General features: G+C 36.9%; 1 protein-coding gene and 1 non-coding gene across 12 annotated transcripts in view; one reads left to right on the top strand and one right to left on the bottom strand.

Moving 5' to 3' along the window:
- Positions 1-20956, bottom strand: part of ANKHD1 (ankyrin repeat and KH domain containing 1) — a 112585-nt gene that overhangs the window by 82959 nt on the left and 8670 nt on the right. For all 11 annotated transcript variants that reach the window (XM_070793692.1, XM_070793693.1, XM_070793697.1 and 8 more), the window contains exon 2: positions 4173-4326. In XM_070793692.1, the coding sequence (XP_070649793.1) occupies positions 4173-4326 (154 nt within the window). The remainder of the gene's footprint in view (positions 1-4172; positions 4327-20956) is intronic.
- Positions 1138-1244, top strand: LOC139184341 (U6 spliceosomal RNA). Its single transcript, XR_011567918.1, has one exon. It is a non-coding gene; the product is annotated as a U6 spliceosomal RNA (small nuclear RNA).

Below are 20956 nucleotides of genomic sequence, written 5' to 3'. Positions count from 1 at the left end.
TCAGTATTGACCATCTAGTGATGTCCATGTGTAGAGTCTTCTCTTGTGTTATTGGAAGAGGGTGTTTGCTATGACCAGTGCATTCTCTTGGCAAAACTCTATTAGCCTCTGTCCTACTTCATTCCGTACTCCAAAGCCAAATATGCCTGTTACTCCAGGTGTTTCTTGACTTCCTACTTTCGCATTCCAGTCCCCTATAATGAAAAGGACATCTTTTCTTTTCTTTGGGTGTTAGTTCTAGAACATCTTGTAGGTCTTCATAGAACCATTCAACTTCAGCTTCTTCAGTGTTACTGGTTGGGGCATAGACTTGGATTACCGTGATACTGAATGGTTTGCCTTGGAAACGAACAGAGATCATTGTGTCGTTTTTGAGATTGCACCCAAGTACTACATTTTGAGACTGCATCCAAGTACTACATTTTGGACTCTTTTTTGGACTATGATGGATACTCCATTTCTTCTAAGGGATTCTTGACCACAGTAGTAGATATAATGGTCATCTGAGTTAAATTCACCCATTCCAGTCCATTTTAGTTCGCTGATTCCTAAAATGTCGACGTTCACACTTGCCATCTCCTGTTTGACCATTTCCAATTTGCCTTGATTCATGGACCTAACATTCCAGGTTCCTATGCAATACTGCTCTTTACAGCATCGGACCTTGCTTCCATCACCAGTCACATCGACAACTGGGTGTTGTTTTTGCTCTGGCTCCGTCTCTTCATTCTTTCTGGAGTTATTTCTACGCTGATCTCCAGCAGCATATTGGGCACCTACTGACCTAGGGAGTTCATCTTTCAGTGTTCTATCTTTTTGCCTTTTCATACTGTTCATGAGGTCCTCAAGGTAAGACTACTGAAGTGGTTTGCCATTCCCTTCTCCAGTGGACCACATTTTGTCAGAACTCTCCACCATGACCCATCTGTCTTGGGTGACCCTATACAGCATGGCTCATAGTTTCATTGAGTTATACAAGGCTCTGGTCCATGTGATTTTGTATTATATATTACATTTATAATTTAGAAAAGAATTTTAAAAAATTCTTCTTGAAATGGCCTTAATTCTCAAACAACCTTAAAAAATATTTTCAACTTTTTTTTTTCAGTTAAAATAGTGTCAAGGATTCTGTCTTTAGTGCTCATTTCAGCAGCACATACACTAAAATTGGAACAATACAGAAAAAATTAGCATGGCCCTTGTGCAAGGATGACACGCAAATTTATGAAGCATTTCATAATTTTAGACCTATATGTAAGACTAGAAACTATAAAACTCTTAGAGGAAAACATAGGCAGAACATTTGATGATATAAATAAAGGAAGAGTCTCTATGACCCACCTCCTAGAGTAATGGAAATAAAAACAAAAGTCACGAGTGGGATCTAATTAAACTTAAAAGCTTCTGCACAGCAAAGGAAACTATAAACAAGGTGAAAAGACATCCTTTAGAATGAGAGAAAATAATAGCAAATGAAACAACTGATAAAGGATTGATTTCCAAAATATACGAACAGCTCACACAACTCAATACCAGAAAAACAAACAACCCAATCAAAAAGTAGGAAAAAGACCTAAACAGACATTTCTCCAAAGAAGATACACAGGTAGATGGCTAACAAACACATGAAAAGATGCTCAACATTGCTCATTATTAGAGAAATACAAATCAAAATTACAATGAGATATCACCTCACACTGGTCAGAATGGCCATCATCAACAAGTCTACATACAATTAATGCTGGAGAGAGTGTGGAGAAAAGGGAACCCTCTTGCAATGTTGGTGGGAATGTAAATTGATTCAGCCACTGTGGAAGACGGTATGGAGATTCCTTAAAAACTAGGAATAAAACCACCATATGACTGAGCAATCTCACTCCTAGGCATGCCCTGAGGAAACCAAAATTGAAAAAGAAACATGTGTCCCAGTGTTCACTGAAGCACTATTTACAATAGTGAGAACATGGAAGCAACCTAGATGTCCACTGACAGATAAATGGATAAAGAAGTTGTGGTACATATACACAATGGAATATTACTTGGCCATGAAAAGGAACACATCTGAGTCCGTTCTAATGAGGTGGATGAACCTAGAGCCTATTATACAGAGTGAAGTAAGCCAGGAAGAGAAAAATAAATATCTTATATTAATACATATATATGGAATCTAGAAAGATGGTACAGATGAATTCATTTGGAGGGCAGCAATGGAGAAACAGACATAGAGAACAGACTTATTGACATAGGATGGGGGGAGGAAGGAGAGGGTGGGATGCATGGAGAGAGTAACATGGAAACTTACATTACCATAATTAAAATACATAGCCAATGGTAATTTGCTGTATGTCTCAGGGAACTCAAACAGGGGCTCTATATCAACCTAGAGGAGTGGGATGGGGAGGGAAATGAGAGGGAGGTTCAAGAGGGAGGGGACACGTGTATACCTATGACTGATTCATGTTGATGTTTACAAAATCTGTGAAGCAATTATCTTTCATTAAAAAATTAAAAAATTTTTTAAATATATTTATAAAGGAAAAAAACCTATCTTTAGAAGTCTAGTAATATTTAACACATTCTCATAATTGAAAACAAACATAAGTCTAAAAATTCCTCTTAAATGTTATAGGCTCATGCAATGTACAAAAAAACAAATGAAAATACTAATACACAAAAAGAAAGTATTCATTAAGCAACTGCCTTGGACAGGGCTTCGAAAGTACATTTTAAAAAACATTTGATAGGGACTTCCCTGATGATCCAGCAGTTAAGAATCTGCCTTACAATGCAGGGGATGAGAGTTTGATCCCTGGTGGGGGGACTAAGATCCCACATGTAGGGTACCACAACTATTGAGCCCAGGTACTCTAGAGCCCTTGTTTCACAACAAGACAGAAGCCCGCATGCAGCAATGAAGAGCCTAGGAGACCCAACAAGACACCGGAGCCAACAGAAAAGGAAAAAACACCTGTAAATTCTTCTAGATTAAATTCTTATGTATGTGTAATGTACACATGTATTTACATTAAATAAATATAGGGATGAGATTGGATGGCATCATCGACTCAATGGACACGAGTCTGAGCAAACTCCAGGAGATAGTGAAGGACATGCAAGCCTAGCATGCTGCAGTCCATGGGGTCACAAAGAGTCAGACACAACTAAGCAACTGAACAACAACAACAATAAAAGAAGGGAATATCATACAAAGTAAACATATCTCAAAAGCAATATACAAAGATTAGAAAAAGATAACTTCCCTCTTAAAACAATTTTAGGAAATGAAAGGCTTTCATTACAGTGTGATGGAAATTTTGTTAGGCAAATTGTGAGAAGGTTTTAGAATATAAAATAGTTATTTATTATAGAAGTATATATTACTTTGAGAAAGCATGCTTATCACAGAATTTATTTTTCTGTTGCTTCAAAACAAGAAATTGACAGAGTTTGGTAAATTCTGGTCCAATTTTGTGTTCAATTTTTACTTAAATGTCTTCGAAGTTAAAAAAAGCAATCTACAATTAAGTTACAGACTAAAGTCAGTAATCATGTGCACAGTTCCCTAAATCAGCTAAAAGACTCATAATTTGATGGATTTAATTTACCTCACGCATTTTAATTTTACAATGTAACTGGTAATAAGTTTTCCTTAATAACTAGCTACTTATCTAATACTTTAAAAATGCTAGTGTTATTGTACAGCAGGGAACTATATTCAATGTCATGCAGTAAACCATAATAGAAAAGAATACATATATATATATGACTGAATCACTTTGCTGTATACCTGAAACTAACACAACACTGTAAATCAACTATACTTCAATTTTAAAAAAAGTTAGTGCTGAGCCTAGAAATCACTCATTGAGAACTTTCAAGCAAGAATTTTTTAAACATAAAATGTGAACATTTTCTTTAGGAAATTTTTAAAAAACCATAAGTTTTACAGACTTCAAACTTTATATAGTATATAATTTGGTGATAATCTTGTATAACTTTGAATAGAGATGGAGTCTTTTTTTTTTTTTTGCTGCTCACAGGATCTTAGTTCCTCCACCAGGAATGGAATCTGGGCCCTTGGCGGTGGAAGTGTGGAGTCCCAACCATGACCACCAGGGAGTTCTCTGGAGTCTTTTAAAGAGATGAGAAAGAGAAAAGAAAAAATAAAGTACCTGCTGCTTCCAGCAAGGCTTCTAGTCGTGCCTGTGTCTCTGGATCCACAGTGCGTAAGTCTGCTCCTTCTGCAGTGCTTGATAAGAATATCTCTGATGTTGTTTTAAGCACTGGGTTATCCAAATCTTCTTGGTCCAAAATAAATGATTCAACCTGTTTATGAATTAAAGATGCAATATTCATAAAGCTGATCTTAATATAGTTAGAATACTACAATTGAAGGTCATAGGACTTCTGATTTGGAATTTAAACATAACCAAATAAATTACTGCAAAAACAGGAGATTATGGGGAAGGACTTTTAGGGAGCCTCTTCAGACACACCAGATTCAAGTTTCCTGGAGAGCAATGAATCTTCTGTGCCCACCACAGAGCCTGAAAAGCAGCATTTTTTAAATGAAACAAGTACATCAACACAGCCCCTAGGAAGACATATACAGGACTAGATAGTAAAAAGATTAGATAGCATAAACAGGTCATTGAGGTATAGTTTCTCCTCTTTTCCAGTCAATATAGTCAATTCTGACTCTTACACTAAAGAAAAGAATATTTAATCTACTGTCAAATATCTTAAGTGCTCTAGACAGGAAAACTTTATTAGGTTAGGAATCATAGCCATTTGTTCACTGCTCTATCCTCTGAGCCTATGAATATCTTGTTATTCAATACAACTTTGTTGAATGAATAGCATAAGTAAAATTAACTTATAAAAATAAACATGCAACCCTATAATTTTAAATTATTTCTAAATTTTCTTACCAAATAAAATATGTACAACCTTTTGGGGAAGCAATTTGGAAAAATGAATCAAAATGCTTTAAAAAGTACTTCTCTGATCCAGTAATTTCATTTAAAGAAATCTCTAAGAATCTACCTGGGCTTCCCTGGTGGCTCAGTGGTAAAGAATCTGCCTGCCAGTGCTGGAAATACGGGTTTAATCCCTGGTCTAGTAAGATCCCACATGCCGCAGAGCAACTAAGCCCTTTCGCCACAACTACCTAGAGCCGGTGCTCTAGAGCACGCAAGCCACGACAACGGAAGCCGCGCGCTCTACAGCCCATGCTCCACAAAAAAAGAAGCCACCACAATGAGAAGTCCGAGCCTGCGCCAACTAGCGAGTAGCCCCTGCTCAACCACAACTGGAGAAAAGCGTGTACAGCATCAAAGACCCGGCACAGTCAAAAAAAGAAAAGAATCCGCCCACAATGCGGGAGACCTGAGTTCAGCCCCTGGGTCGGGAAGATACTCCGAAGAAGCAAACAGCAACCCCCTCCAGTATTCTTGCCTGGGAAATCCCATGGACAGAGGAGCCTGGGGGTCTGCAGTCCATGGGATCACAAAGAGTCGGACACGACTGAGTGAATAACACTTCCATTTCCATCTTTAAAAAATTATCTGAATGCTAGGAAAAAATGCGCAGGGATGTTCATTGCAGCATTAACTAAAATTCCAAAAATGAAGTGAAAAAAACAACAGGGGATTTGTTAAGTACATTTTGTATATTCATAGGATGGACCACTATGCAGTCATTAAGAATAATATTTTTTGAAGCATGTTTAATGGCTCAAGTCATAAAATTAAGTGAAAACCACAAGATTTAAGAGTACAATCTTTATTTTGCAAAAAGTATGTATGTATATGTATGCAAAGAAGATCATATGAGTACTCATGTATATATAATCATGAATACATATTTATATACCTATATATGCCTATAATATATAAATATGTCTAACCAGGCAGGTTAACATACTTGTAGACAGAAAAACAGGAACAGAAAGGTTAAGTACTTCTCCAAGGCTGCATAGCTAATAAATGGCAAAGTCACATTTCAAACACAGGCCATGTGACTCTTAGACATTAAGCAATAGATAGTAACACATTCATAAACAAAGTACCACAGTATTTGGATTACATTATTTGGAATATTTGACTAGTTGGTGATCAATTTTCACAATGGATACCAAATAAAGATATCCTAATAAAGACAGTAAAGTTAAAATGATGTTGATATATTTTTTATCCAATGATGTGCTTTAAAGTAAATCTTTAACATCATATCCAATAACACTGAGCCATGTACTGTGTTTTAATACAACTTCTTTAATATGTAATTATAGACAAAGATGTCATTCTAGATCAAAGCCAACAGATAAATGTATACTATCAGTTTTCCAGTGATTTGAAAGGCAACTGCTCATACAAGAAAGAGCTTGTTGCAAGCACAGGAAATTATTACATATTTTTAGATACATACATCTGCAGTTGTAAGGACAGTTAAAACCACCATTACAAATTCTGAAATTTATTAAAAATTTTTTAAAAATTTAATTTATTTTTTAAAATTTATTAAAATTCTGAATTTATTAAAAACAGTATTTAGATGCTAATATGTCTATTTTATAAAAGCACTGGTCTCATACACCATTACACATATTACAAAGATAAATACAGATTACATCTATCATGTAACATTTTAAAAATCCAAATTAAGGATATCCAATTTTCTCCCATTCATTCTCCAATATTTACTCAAGTCCTGTTTTATACAAACTACTATGAGAATACAAAAATGTGGTAGAAGAAATGTCAAAGACACCAACAACTGTCACAAAAGGCCTCCAAGAGAAATAAACGGTAAAACTATATGCATTAAAGAGAGAGAAATCACTTCCTGCCCCAGTACTCTAAGTAGACTTTGCACAAGTAGAATCTGAACTAGGCTTTGAAGGCTGCATAGAATTGCACAGGTGGTCAGACATGTAGGTGGGGACTAAGGGAATGAAATTAAAAAATGGACTTGAAGATGCATTTAGAAAGTGACGAATGATCCACCCTCAAAAATATAAGGTCCTTTGTACACTGTTAGTAGAAGCATAAAAGATGAAGTGCCTGTGGGACAGTGTTTGGCAGTTCTTCAAAAATTAAACACAGAATACGACCTAGCAATTCCACTTCTATGTATACACCTAAGAAGATTGAAATGTACATGTTCATACAAAACTTTGTACACAGACATTCATAGTTGCATTAAGCATAGTAAACAAAAAGTGGAAACAACCCATATGTTAACCAGTAAACTGATAAACAGAATAATAATATCCATACGATCGAATTTTATTCAGCCAAGTTCATGTGCTTAGCATGAACAAAGTCAGATGCAAAAAGTCACATACTGTACAAATTCGTTTATATGAAATGTCCAGCACAGGCAAATCCAAAGAGACAGAAAGATTAGTGGTTTACTGAAGAGCCGGCAAAAGAGGAATGGGAATGACTGCTAACAGTATGTATTATGAAATTATTACCACAATAAGTTAACATCTATCACCTCACATAATTACAATTTTTTTTCCCTAGTTAGAATCCACTTAAATTTTTAAACATAGTTTTAGGCATTTTATATTTACCTTCTGACCCAAAAGATCAAATTTTAAATATCTGTAACACTTGTGGGGAAAATCTTAAGTTCCCAGAATGAGTTATACATAACTAGACACAAAAATGTCTTGAATACATTTGTGCCGATTTGTGCCAAAAGGTACTCAATTCTCATACTTTTCTGCCCTACTCTCTGTAAAATCTTAATTGTCTCAGGATTTCCCTGGTGGTCCAGGGGTTAGGAATCCACCTGCCAACACAGAGGACATGGGTTCAATCCCTGGTCGGGGAACTAGGATACCACAGGCTGAGGGGCAACTAAGCCCATGCACCTCAACTACTGAGCCCAAGTGCTCCAACTACTGAAGCCCTCACACCCTGGAGCCTGGGCTCCACAACAAAAGAAGCCACCACAATAAGAAGCCCATGCACCACAACTAGAGAGTAGCCCCTACTCGCCACAACTAGATAAAGACCAGGTGAAGCAATAAAGAGCCTGTGTGTTGCATCAAAGACCCAGCGCAGCCAATTTTTTTTTTAACTTAAATAAAAAAACAAAAGCCTGTCTCAACATGCGATCAATAAAAGGATAAAATATCCAGTTATGCCCATTACTTTGGGACTATTTGGAGGACTGCTTTTGGCAGTTCATAAATATCTTACCTGACAAACCTGCTGAAGCACATACTGTTGCAATGCAAATTGCAACAGCATTACCTCAAAATGTATCTGGCCAGTCAAGATGGAAACCATTTTCAGAAACATGGAAATGTTAATTAAGACCAATACCATACATTTAATATAAAGGCTCAATGATATAACACAAAAAATGTCTAAATAATAGATAAGTTCAAAGTAATGTTATATCTAATGAAATTAGTCTTCATTATGCAAATGATGAAGAAGCAACACACAGCTTATGGATCAAATACAGCTAAAGGATCACAGAAATTTCCTTATTGCCTAAAGATAGAAAGCTCACCCCTATCCAGCAGCTACATTGAGCAGCAAACATAATGCAACAACCTACAGTGGTACTGTTTTTATAGTAATGGCAAAAAAGTTTATTTCCAGTCTTAAACATGGCAGATTTCTTTTCCTACTTCTGATTAGGTACAAAAATAAAAGGTGGAAGAAAAAGGATGTGAGGAAATCTGGCCCACAAAAAACTACATGTTTTTTCCTTACATATAGGTTTTTTTCCTTACGGGCATCCTTGGTGGCTCAGACAGTACAGAATCTGCCTACAATGCAGGAGACCTGGGTTTGATCCCTAGGTCAGAAAGATCCCCTGGAAAACGAATTGGCAACCCACTCCAGTATTCTTGCCTGGAGAATTCTATGGACAGAGGAGCCTGGGAGGCTACAGTCCATGCGGTCACAAAGAGTCGGACACGACTGATTGACTAACACTTCCACAACATCTAAACATCTTTCATCTAACATCTTTCACAACTATCTCATCTAAAATGCTAAAGGCAAACTCTTGAGGTCTTCCTCGTCAAAAGTCTTTCTTATCCTTCCCTTTTTCTAAAAAAAATATGTCCAGTTTTTAGCTTCAACTAGAATTTAAATAATTCTAGTATTCTTGCCTGGGAAATCTCAGAAGAGCCTGGCAGGCTACATACAGTGCATGGGTTGCAAACAGTTGGACACAACTTAGCGACTAAACAGCGAGAAGGGAAAAGAGCGGAATAAGCATTTTGTCCCATATGACATTTCAAAAATAAACCACTGGATGGCAATAGTTACTAGGGAGAATAACCACAGACTCAGCTATTATCACCTAAAATAAAACCCAGCAACCCTAGCCAAAATCTAATTAGAAAAAAACCATTAATTAGCCTAAGCTATGATTTAGCCAAAACTTACTTCCACCAGAAAAACAAACAACAAAAAAACACAATTTCTATCAAGTAAATAGTGCTAAAATTAACATTTTCAATAATATTAATATGGTTTAAGTCATATGACAGCAAAATAAAATCTCACCTGTACATTTGTTACCTTCTCTAAGGGTAAATTTCTGGAAATAGTGAGGGCTAGTTAATAGAGGAAATAGGTTAGTAAAAAACATTCTATCATAAAACAGGTATGTAACATTTCTGTTTATATATTCTCTAGTTATATGGTCATATCATGCAAAAAGCAAATAAAGAACACCAACAAATGCCTTTTCACTTACAAATTATGAAATTTTTAACATGTTAAATACATTTGTTTTTTGAGTTATGGACTGAAATATTAGTAGTCACAAATATTGCTTCTGGCAATCCTTAAGAATAATCATCACTCCCATGAATTCCCACCAGAGCTATTTAAGAGAAGGGGCTAAATCTTTATTTTTCACTAACTCTTCTTACAAACCTTTAAAAATAAAGCTTCCTTAAGAAATTCAGATTTGATCATTAAAAATGAAAATGTTTAAATAAAATATTTAAACATCCAAAATATTATATATATGTTTAAATGTATTTGCTATTACTTCTCTTCTCTCTTGTTTAGTTTGTATCTGGAGAGATAAACTTGTCTTACCTTTTCCCACCCAAAGTAAGCCCTCAACTAAGTCAGAATCACACCAATTTTAGAATGCAGGTGGCTTAATACTGGTTTCTACTTGGAGCAGCAAAAAGGATGGGTCAGCATTCCCAGAGATAATTATTGAAGGACACAGTAATTCCTTTTTGCAAAAAAGGTGGTACTCCAAACAGTCACATTCACCACAAACATGCTCCAAGATCCATTCAAAAGGAAAAAGTAATACAGTTGCAATTTGAGACCAAATAATGACAAATTTAGCAAAGAGTTTTGCTAATACTGTTAAGGCCCAATATAATCAGCAACACTGGAAATAATGGAATGAAAAGACTATCCACCCTGCCACAAAAACTTCAGATCCACAATCCTCTTCTCAAAAAAACATCAATGTTATCTTGGGATTTCTGAAGTTAATTAACTTCAATAAGCACAAGAGAGAACCACCAGGCTTTTCCTAATTCTCAGTTAAAGCTGAAGAAAATTAACTCCACTTTTGTGGTGATTGTTGTTATTTAGTTGCTCAGTTGTGTCCCACTCTCTGCGACCCCATGGACTGTAGCCTGCTAGGCAAGAATATTGGGATGAATTGCCACTTCCTTCTCTGGGGGATCTTTCCACCGAGGGATTGAACCAGAGGCTTCTGCTGCGTCTCCTGCATTGCAGGCAGATAGTACTCCACTCTGGTCAACCACAAAAACTTCATTTTTAAACCGTATCTTTAATACTGAATCTATTATTTTTTAAAGTTTCTAAACATGGGAGAAAGGAAATAATAGCTACCATTAAGTGCATTTTCCATATATTATTCCACTCAATCATCTTTACTACTCAATGAAGTAGATTAACATCTTCATTTTAACTGAAATTCAGAAAAGTCAAAGAGACTTATCCAAGATGACATAACCATGAGCAGATCTGAAGCCATGTACTTCAGACTCCAAAGTTCACACCATTTTCACCAGACTAAACTGTATTAAGGGACTTCCCTGGTGGCCCAGTGGCTAAGACTCTGTGCTCCCAAAGCAGGGGGTCCCGAGTTCAGTCCCTGGTCAGGGAACTAGATCCCACATGCTGCAACTAAGATCTGGTGCAGCCAAATAAATAAATATTTAAAAAAAAAATAAAAAAATAAACTGTATTAAGTGACTGTTCTAAACATTGGAGTATGACTAAAACAATTACATACTAACCAAATATGTACTAAACAGAGAATCTACAAGTATCATAATGTCAAAGTTTAAAAGTAAGAGCAATGTCAGGAAAAAATCTTTAAATGTGATAGATTATCAAGCCACAAAGAGTTCTTACACAGACAAAGCATGATTTTATTTAAATACTTCTGGTAGCTACAACTACATTATTTCTAACAAACAAACATATAACAAAATTTGTGCCACAACAGGTTTTTTTAAAAAAAGAAGCTTGCTCACATACTCACTAGGAAAGTCACAAGGAATGAAGAACCTGGCAATCAAGTCCAAGAAAATCTTAATGTTGAAAATAGAAACATCGTATCTGCCCTATCATAATAAATGGGTAAGACTGAGGTTAGAGAGAAGTCCTGGCTTCTACTCATTACTCTAAATAAAAAATAAGCATCAAACACTCCAAAGAAATACTTGATTTGAGTAAGTTAAAAAGAGCCTCAAACACCCATAAACCTCCAATTCATACCAATAATGGGAGGAGAGCATAATGACTAAGAGCAAGGAGTCTTAAAACACTAGCCCACTGTTGACAGTGCCATCTTAGCTAACTCGTTTTACCGCTCTTAGCCTCATTTTCCTCAGCTTATAAAATAAGGATAATAGTAGTAACCACATCACAGGGTTATTGATGATTAAGCAAGACACTATACCTAAAACTGCACAGCAGTACTTACTTAACACCTGGTAATCACTCAACAAAAAATAGCTGTTATTACTATTACCTTTTTTATTATTAAGGTCAGTTTATCTCTTACTCTCTACTCCACAAAAATATAAAATCCCTTACACTGTCTTAGGCTAACAAGTAATCTGAGCATATTAAACACTATACATATATATTCAAGATACATTGGCTTATTAAATCCAACATTTAATAAGTACCCACTATGTGCCAGACATTCTACTACATACAGGGAACATAAAAATAAATGACATGACTCCTGCTCATAAGACAGATAATCAAATAAATGCAATAAAGTACTAAAGATGCTGTTTAACAGGGAGTTATATATGGACAACATGGGAACACAGAGGAAGGAAGAAATGGTCAGTTCTAGCTGGGGCAGTAATGAAGGAAATCAGAGTTGATGAAATGGAACAAGAAAGTATCCAACAGGATGGGGAAGAGGGCCATTGTAACAGCTGCAGAGTAGTAGTTATAAGCATGGGTTTTATATTCCAAGAAACCTGATTCAAACCCTGGCTCCATTATTACTAGATGTATAACTTTGTGCATATTATGTAACGTCTCTAAGCTTCAGTTTCCTCATCTATAAATTGGGAATATCACTTTCTTCATATGATAGTTGTAAAGTTTATTTTAGAATATAAAGGTAAGCATTTAGTTCACTGGACAATAAAAACTTAGCATGTAGTAACTATTATCCTGATACTAGAACCCAAAGCAGTGAAGTAATTCACTCCGGACGTTTAATAGCTTGCTATGTTCAGAGAACTACAGCAAATTTGGTATGGCTGAAATATAAAAAGCAAATAAAGGAGGATACAGCAAGGAAAGAAACAGAAACCAAATCCTAAATAACCTGGTATGCCACACCAAGGAATTTGATTTATCCTTTATCTAAGGAACGGGAAGGCTTTTTGCCAAAGGAGTGACATGACTGAACTGGCATTAGACAATTTACTGTGATAGCAGGGTAGAGAAGAATTAGAGGTTTAATCATAGAGGTATTGAATAGATAGAGCCAGGTATTACTACAGTAAGTGTAAGTCAAAGATGATGGTTTGATTTACAGCAGAAGCAATGAGAATACAGAGAAAGAAACAAATAAACAAGATGTTAAGAAAGAAACTACAGGGTTCAGTGCCTGTTTGGATGTGTGTGGTAACAAACAGCAGATGCAAGTTCCAAGGTTTCTAACTACACTGACTAGTTTTAGGGCAATGCAATTTACAGGTGGGGAGAGGGCGGGGGAGGGGGAAAGCGATGAGTTCAGTTTTAGGACTTGAATCTGAGATGTTTATGGAACATACATACAGTAGGCAGTAGGAAATGCTCTTAGACTACTAAAATAGGTAAAAGAGGGAAACCATACAGGTATCTAAGAGAAGAAAGCTCCTATGAGAGTGAAGTACAAATGCCAAAAGCTCTGGAGCAGAACATGCTTGGAGAGTTGACAGAACATAATGTAGTAGTTGTGGTTTTGCTCAAATGTCTTATGCTAATGAAATTTGTATCCTTTCATTTTAAATCACTGCCCCTTTAAACTTGTCACTTAAAGCCCATCAAACTCTTGAAAACACTCAAACATCAACCTTTAGAGTGATCATCCAACTAACACAGGGCAATGATCCCTATACTGCGGTAAGGATTTTAGGCTGTCACAAGACTAGGAAAATATTAAATGAGGTTATGCAATTAAGGTACACACGCCTTGAACAAACACTCAAATATAATCTGTTACTATGTAAAAGTAGTTTAGAAGGGGAAATATAATTTGTATAAATAATTTACCTTGTTTCACATTTCTCTGAAATGTTCATGTTCCTGAAAAGCCTGATGTCTTTAAGGGTAGGCACCATATTTTTTCATCTTTGTAATCTAATCCTAAAGCCCAGAACAAAGCTTAACAAATAGCAGGTTCTAGTTAAATTACTGTGGAATCTGCAATACCAATCAGAATTCTTAAACAGAGTGCCAAGGGTTCTAATCTCTGAAAGATATAATTTTATTATGTAAGATGTGAGTTCATGAAAGAGGCCCTACCCCAAACTAAACATTGATTTTCCTCAGTAGAGACTGAGAACATGCTTTTAACAGACTAACAAGGAGATAATACACAGTAGTAAGTACTTTTGATAATGTATTTTTATATTATTCAAAATTTTGTGGGGGAAAGGGTGGTAATAGGTCAAATCCATGCTCCTGATTTAAGTATAGCCTTAAATAATAATCTCTTCAAACCAAAAGAAAATAAACTTTTCTTTGTTGTCAGTCAAGTCCCAAGCACATCAGGTACTAAAAGATAGTACACATTCTCACTATTCAGAGCCAAACTAACTAGTAAATTAACATAATTGAGACCATTTGGGCAGTAATATCTAAGATTTGTTTGTGTAATAACACAGGTGATAACACTGGCTTGGGTGTCAAGCGAATAGTATGTTACTCAAATACTGAATTCATACCTCTTAAACAACTGTCAGAAGATACCAGATGCAAACACTCTAATTGACATGTTTTACACTTTATTCTAGTTACCTGTTTATTATTCTGGAAAAAGAAATTCTGTCCATATTCCTCTTGAGGCTATATATACAGTCCACATCAGACGCACTTAGACTACAACTATTCAAACTAACCACCTCCTTCCTCCTCAAGTTAGTCTCCTCTCAAATATATACCCAGTTTCTTTCTGGGAGGGGATGCATAAAAAGACACTACAACAACTTGTTCTTCTGATAGCTTGCAAACACAGGTTTAATCATAAGAGTTCCCAACCATCCACCTTCAGTGTATACAAGAGGAGCAGAAATTTCAAGAGATGAACATTATTAATGGAGAAGGGGTGGGTTTTGTGTGTGACCACAAATTCTGTAGCATACAAAACACCCTCTATTAAGCCTCTTCTGAAGACTAAAGAACAAGAACATATATAGTAACCCAGAAAGGCCAAAAGAATCTCGAAAAAAGAACAAAGTGGAAGACTTAACTTCCCAATTTCAAAACTTACTACCAAAAAACTGTAGTAATCAAGACAGTATGGAACTGGCATAAGACATACAGAACAGTGGAATAAAACAGAAATAAACATTCCAAAAATAAACCATTATATTTTAAAGTCAAACGAATTTTGAAAAGGGGGCTAAGACACTTCAATGGAGAAAGAAATGTCTTCTCAACAAATGGTGCTGGGACAATTAGATATCTACATTTAAAAGAATGAGGTTAGACTTCTATCTCACATCTATAAGATCTCAAAATGGGTCTCCCCTGGTGGTCTGGTGGTTTAAGCATCTACCTGCCAATGCAGGGGACACAGGTTCCATCTCTGCTGTGGGAAGATTCCAGATGCCACAGGGCAACTAAGCCTGTGTACCACAACTGCTAAGCCCACACTCTAGAGCCCCCGAACCACAACTACTGAGCCCACAAGCCACAACTACTGAAGCCCATGAGCCCTAGAGCCTATGCTCTCTGCAAGAAAAGAAGCCACCGCAATGAGAAGCCATGCACCACAACTACAGAGGAGCCCGCACTTGTCACAACTAGAGAAAGTCCACACATAGCAACACAGACCCAGTAGAGCCAAAAATAAATAATTTCTTCAAATCTCAAAATGGATCAAAGACCTAAATGTAAGAGCTTAAAGTATAAAACTCTTAGAAGAAAACAAGAGTAAATCTTCATAACTCAGAATTATGCAATGGTCTCTTAGACATGACACCAAATACACAAGCAACAAAAGAAAGAGTAGGTAAATATAAAAACTGGGCCCAACCAAAGATTTTAAATTTAATGGCACAATCAAGAAAGTGAAAAGATAGCTGACAGAATGGGAAAAAATATTTCAAAATCACGTATCTGATAAGGGACAGTATCCAGAATACATGGGGTTTTTTCCCCTAAAAACGAACAAACATAATTCAACAATAAAAAGATAATCCAACCAAGAAATGGGGAAAAGATTTGAAAAAACACTTCTCCAAAGACATGCAAATGGACAACAAGCACGTGAAAAGATACAACTTCACTAGTCACTGGGGAAATGCAAGTCAAAGTCACAATAATCTCCATACCCACTAGGATGGCTATTAAAAAAATGTTAGCAAAGATGTGGAGAAATTAGAACCTTCATATACTGTTGGTGGGAATGTAAAGTCATGAAGTTGCTATAGAAAACAGCCTGGTAGCTTCTCAGAAAATAAAAGTTATGATGTGATCAAGCTATACACTCAAGGGAAATGAAAAGATATCGTCATAAAAAACTTGCATACCAATGTTCATAGTATCATAATTTATAATAGTCAAAAGATGGAAATAATCCAAACATCAACCAATGAACAAAATGTTGTATATCCACAAAACATTTCAATTTAGTACTGGCACATGATAAAGTGAAAGTGAAAGTCATTCAGTTGTGTCCAACTCTTTGCAGCCCCATGGACTAGACAGTCCATGGAATTCTCCAGGCCAGAATACTGGAGTGGGTAGCTGTTCCCTTCTCCAGGGGATCTTTCCAACCCAGGGATTGAACCCAGGTCTCCAACATTGCAGGCGGATTCTTCCAAGATCAGACGAGATCATGTGTATTCAGGGTGGTATAGCCGTAGACTGCAGGTGGATTCTTTACCAGCTGAGCCACCAGGAAAGCCCGATACGTGATACAACATGTAGAAATCTTGAAAACAATATAATAAGTGAAAGACATGAACACAAAAAAATCACATATTGTTTGATTCCATTTATACGAAATTTCCAGACTAGACAAATCCAGAGAGGCAGAAAACAGATTAGTGATTACCAAAAGCTGCAGGGACAGCAGAATGGGAAATGCCTGCTAATGGGTACAAGGTTTTGTTTGGGGTGATGAAAATGTTTTAAAACAGATAATGGTGAAGGTTGTACAATTCTGTGAATATATTTAAAAACAACTGAAATTGTACAATTTAAAGAGTGAATCCTATACTATGTGAATTCTATTTCAATTTTTTCAACTTTAGGAATGTGAATTCAAATAATACTTTTGAAATTTGTTAAATTTCCTATCTTGATAAATAAATACACTGTGGTTATGTAAGAGAAAAGGCATGATGTATGCAACCTACTTTCAAGTTATGCAGAAAATAAATTTGAGAGACAGAAGGATACAGGAAAGGGATAAAATGAACACAATTGGTCTGTCTGGACAAAGGTTATATGGGGGGGAGTTCTTTGTACTATTCTTGCAACTTTCTAGTAAGTTTGAAATTATATCAAAATAAAAAGTAGCAAAAAAGAGGGAGAATATATCCTTGGTATCTGCTCTTTGATAATGATAGTTTGTGTCACATGTCATTGAATTAGCAACTGTATATTTTTTAAAAGGCAAAATCAGAAATTTAGCAGAATAGGTAAACATGAGAAAAAAAAGTCAATTAGAAGCTGATTAAGTGCTGCAAGTACAGTGTACCACTCAAGGTATCAACTGACATGGCCTTTACTTTCTGACTCGGATTTCATAAAATGCCTATATGAAAACTTTAAAATTCTACATTATTAAAGAAAATACTACAGGTTCATTTATCTAGATTTAATACCAGATCGAGATAATTTTTTCAAAACTGAACTCACCTCTAGTGATAAAAAGAATAAAAATTATTATTTCTAGCATTTAATCAGTATGTGAAGCATTGTGATCAGTCACAAATTAGTTAATATGAGGACAAACTGGGGAAAAAAACCCACCATATTAGAGGAACATCTACTTACAGCACAGTATTCCACGTGAACTGGATTCAATGGCTTTGGGAAGACATTAGTGAAAGTTCAGTCTTCCAATGTTTCGAATGTTTTGTCAATCTCAAGCTTTTTGATTTGCTAATATCAACTGTGGTGAATCAATTAAGTAAGATCTATACTCAAACTTGTTCTCATAAAGCAATCTATAGATTCAGTGCTGCTGCTGCTGCTGCTAAGTCGCTTCAGTCGTGTCTGACTCTGTGCAGCCCCATAGATGGCAGCCCACCAGGCCCCGCCGTCCCTGGGATTCTCTAGGCAAGAACACTGGAGTGGGTTGCCATTTCCTCCTCCAATGCATGAAAGTGAAAAGTGAAAGTGAAGTCGCTCAGTTGTGTCCGACTCTTAGCAACCCCATGGACTGCAGCCTACCAGGCTCCTCCATCCATGGGATTTTCCAGGCAAGAGTACTGGAGTGGGGTGCCATTAATCCCTATTAAAATCCTACAGCATTTTTCACAGAAATACAAAGACCAATCCTAAAATCCACAAGCAATCTTAAGGAAATGTGACATCTTGCCGCTGCTGCTGCTGCTGCGAAGTTGCTTCAGTCATATCCGACTCTGTGCGACCCCATAGACGGCAGCCCACCCGGTTCCTCGGTCCCTGGGATTCTCCAGGCAAGAACACTGGAGTGGGTTGCCATTTCCTTCTCCAATGCATGCATGCATGCTAAGTCACTTCAGTCGTGTCCGACTCTGTGTGACTCTATGGACAGCAGCCCACCAGGCTCCTCTGTCCACAGGATTCTCTAGGCAAGAATACTGGAATGGGTTGCCATTTCCTTCTCCAAAAACAATCTTGATAAAAGAACAAAGTTGGAGGACTAATGCTGCCCAATTTCAAAACTTAACTACAAAAACTACAGCAATCAATACAGTACAATACTGGTATAAAGTCAGTCATAAAAACCAAAGAAATAGAACAGAAAGTCCAGAAAAAACTCTCCCCCATATGACCAATTAATTTCAACAAGGATGTCAGGGCCATTCAAAGGAGAAATTATAGTCATTTCAACAAATGGTACAGGAAAAACTGGATATCCACAAGCTAAAGAATACAGTTAAGACTGCGATCTTACACCATATACAAAAATTAACTCAAAATGGCTCAAATATCTAAATGTAAGAGCTAAAAGTTTAAAATTCTTAGAAGAAAACATTGGGAAAAAAATCTTCAAGACACTGGATTTGGCAACAACTTTATGGATATGAAAGGGCTTCCCCAGTGGCTCAGGGGTAAAGAATCTGCCTGTAATGCAGGAGTTGCAGGTTCGATCTCTGGGTTGGGAAGATGCCCTGGAGGAGGGCGTGGCAACCCACTCCAGTATTTTTGCCTGGAGAATTCCATGGGCAGTGGAGCCTGGCAGGCTACAGTCCATAGGGTCTCAAAGAGTTGGACACAACTGAGCAACTTTCACTTTCACTTCCCAATTAGACTGGAAGATCTATGAAGGCCAAGATTCATGATTATTTTTTTCACCATTGTTTATACCCAGTTGTTCTGCACAGTGCCTGACATACACTAGATGGTCAGTAAATAGCTACTGAATGGAGAACAGTGTGAGACTAAAGCAACTTAGCACACATGCACGTTATGGATATGAAATCAAAAGCACATACAATAAAGGAAAAAATCAGATAAACTGAACTTCATCTAAATTAAAACCTTTCTAAAAATTCTTTTATTTATTAATTTGGCTGTGCGGGATCCTAGTTGGGGTGTGGGACCTACGATCTTTGCTGCAGCATGCAGGATCTTTTAGGTGCAGCACTTTTTAGTTGCAGTATGTGGGATCCAGTTCCCCAGTGGGAAATGAACTCAGGTCCCCTGCACTGGAGCTCAGTCTTAGCCACTGGACTACCAGGGAAGTCCCTAGAATAAAACCTTCAATCCCTGGTTGCAGAACTAAGGATCCCACGTGCTGCTGGGCAACCAAGCTCCTGCACAGCAATTACTGAGCCCGAGTGCTCTGGAGATCATATGCCACAACTACAGCAGACTTGCCCCAACAAAAGATCTTGCATGATGCAACAAATACCCCACGTGCCAAAACTAAGGCTCAATGCAGTCAAATAAATAATATTACAACTGTTTAAGCACAAAAGGACAACAGAGTAAAAAGGCAACCAGTGGAATATGAGAAATGTGTGTAAATTATATTTTTATATATATATATGATATGATAAGGGATTAACATCCAAAGAACTCCTACAATTAATGAAAAAACAACTCAACTAAACATGAGCAAAGGAGGAATTTCCCTGGCAATCCAGTGGTTAGGACTCAGCACTTTCACTGTGGGGGTGGGTGGGGCCAGTTCCATCCCTGGTCAGGGAACTAAGATCCCACAAATTCCAAGATGTGGCCAAAAAAAAAGGCCAAAGGATTTGAATAGACATCTCGCCAAAGAAGAGACACAAATGGCCAAGAAGCACATGAAAAGATGTTCAATATCACTAATTTTTAGGGAAATACAAATCGAAACCACACCCATTAGGATGACTAGTCTCAAAATCGAAAACAAGAAGATTGGCTAGAATATGGAGAAACTGGAAACCTTGTGCTTTGCGAGTGGGAATGTAAAATGGTACAGCTGCTATAGGAAAGCAGTACTGTGGTTCCTCAAAAACTTAAAAATAGAATCAACAGATGATCCAGCAATCCCACTTCTAGGTATATACCAGAAAAGAATCAAAAGCAGGGACTCAAAAAGGTATTTATACACCCATGTTCACAGCAGCATATTAACAAAAGCCAAAAGGTAGAGAAGCAATCCAAGTGTCCATCAACAGATGAACAAAAATGTTATATATGTAACAATAGAATAGTATTCAGTTAAGTTTCACACAAGCTTCCCTCCTCACTCAGAGGGTAAAGAATTTGCCTGCAATGCAGGAGACCTGGGTTTGATCCCTGGGTTGGGAAGATCCCTTGGAGGAGGGCACGGCAACCCACTCTAGTATTCTTGCCTGAAGAATCCCCATGGACAGAGGAGCCTGGTGGGCTACAGTCCATGGGGTCGCAAGGAGTCGGACACGACTGAACGACTAAGCACAGCACAAGTTTCACACATGCTGCAAACATAGATGAACCCTGAAGACGCTATGCTAGGTAAAATAAGCCAATCACCCAAAGCAGAAGAACTGAATGATTTCACTTATTTGAGATACCTAGAGTAGACAAAATCACAGAAA

This window comes from Bos indicus, chromosome 7, assembly GCF_029378745.1.
Source record: "Bos indicus isolate NIAB-ARS_2022 breed Sahiwal x Tharparkar chromosome 7, NIAB-ARS_B.indTharparkar_mat_pri_1.0, whole genome shotgun sequence".
NCBI lineage: Eukaryota > Metazoa > Chordata > Mammalia > Artiodactyla > Bovidae > Bos > Bos indicus.
This window is presented reverse-complemented; position numbering and strand designations above follow the sequence as displayed.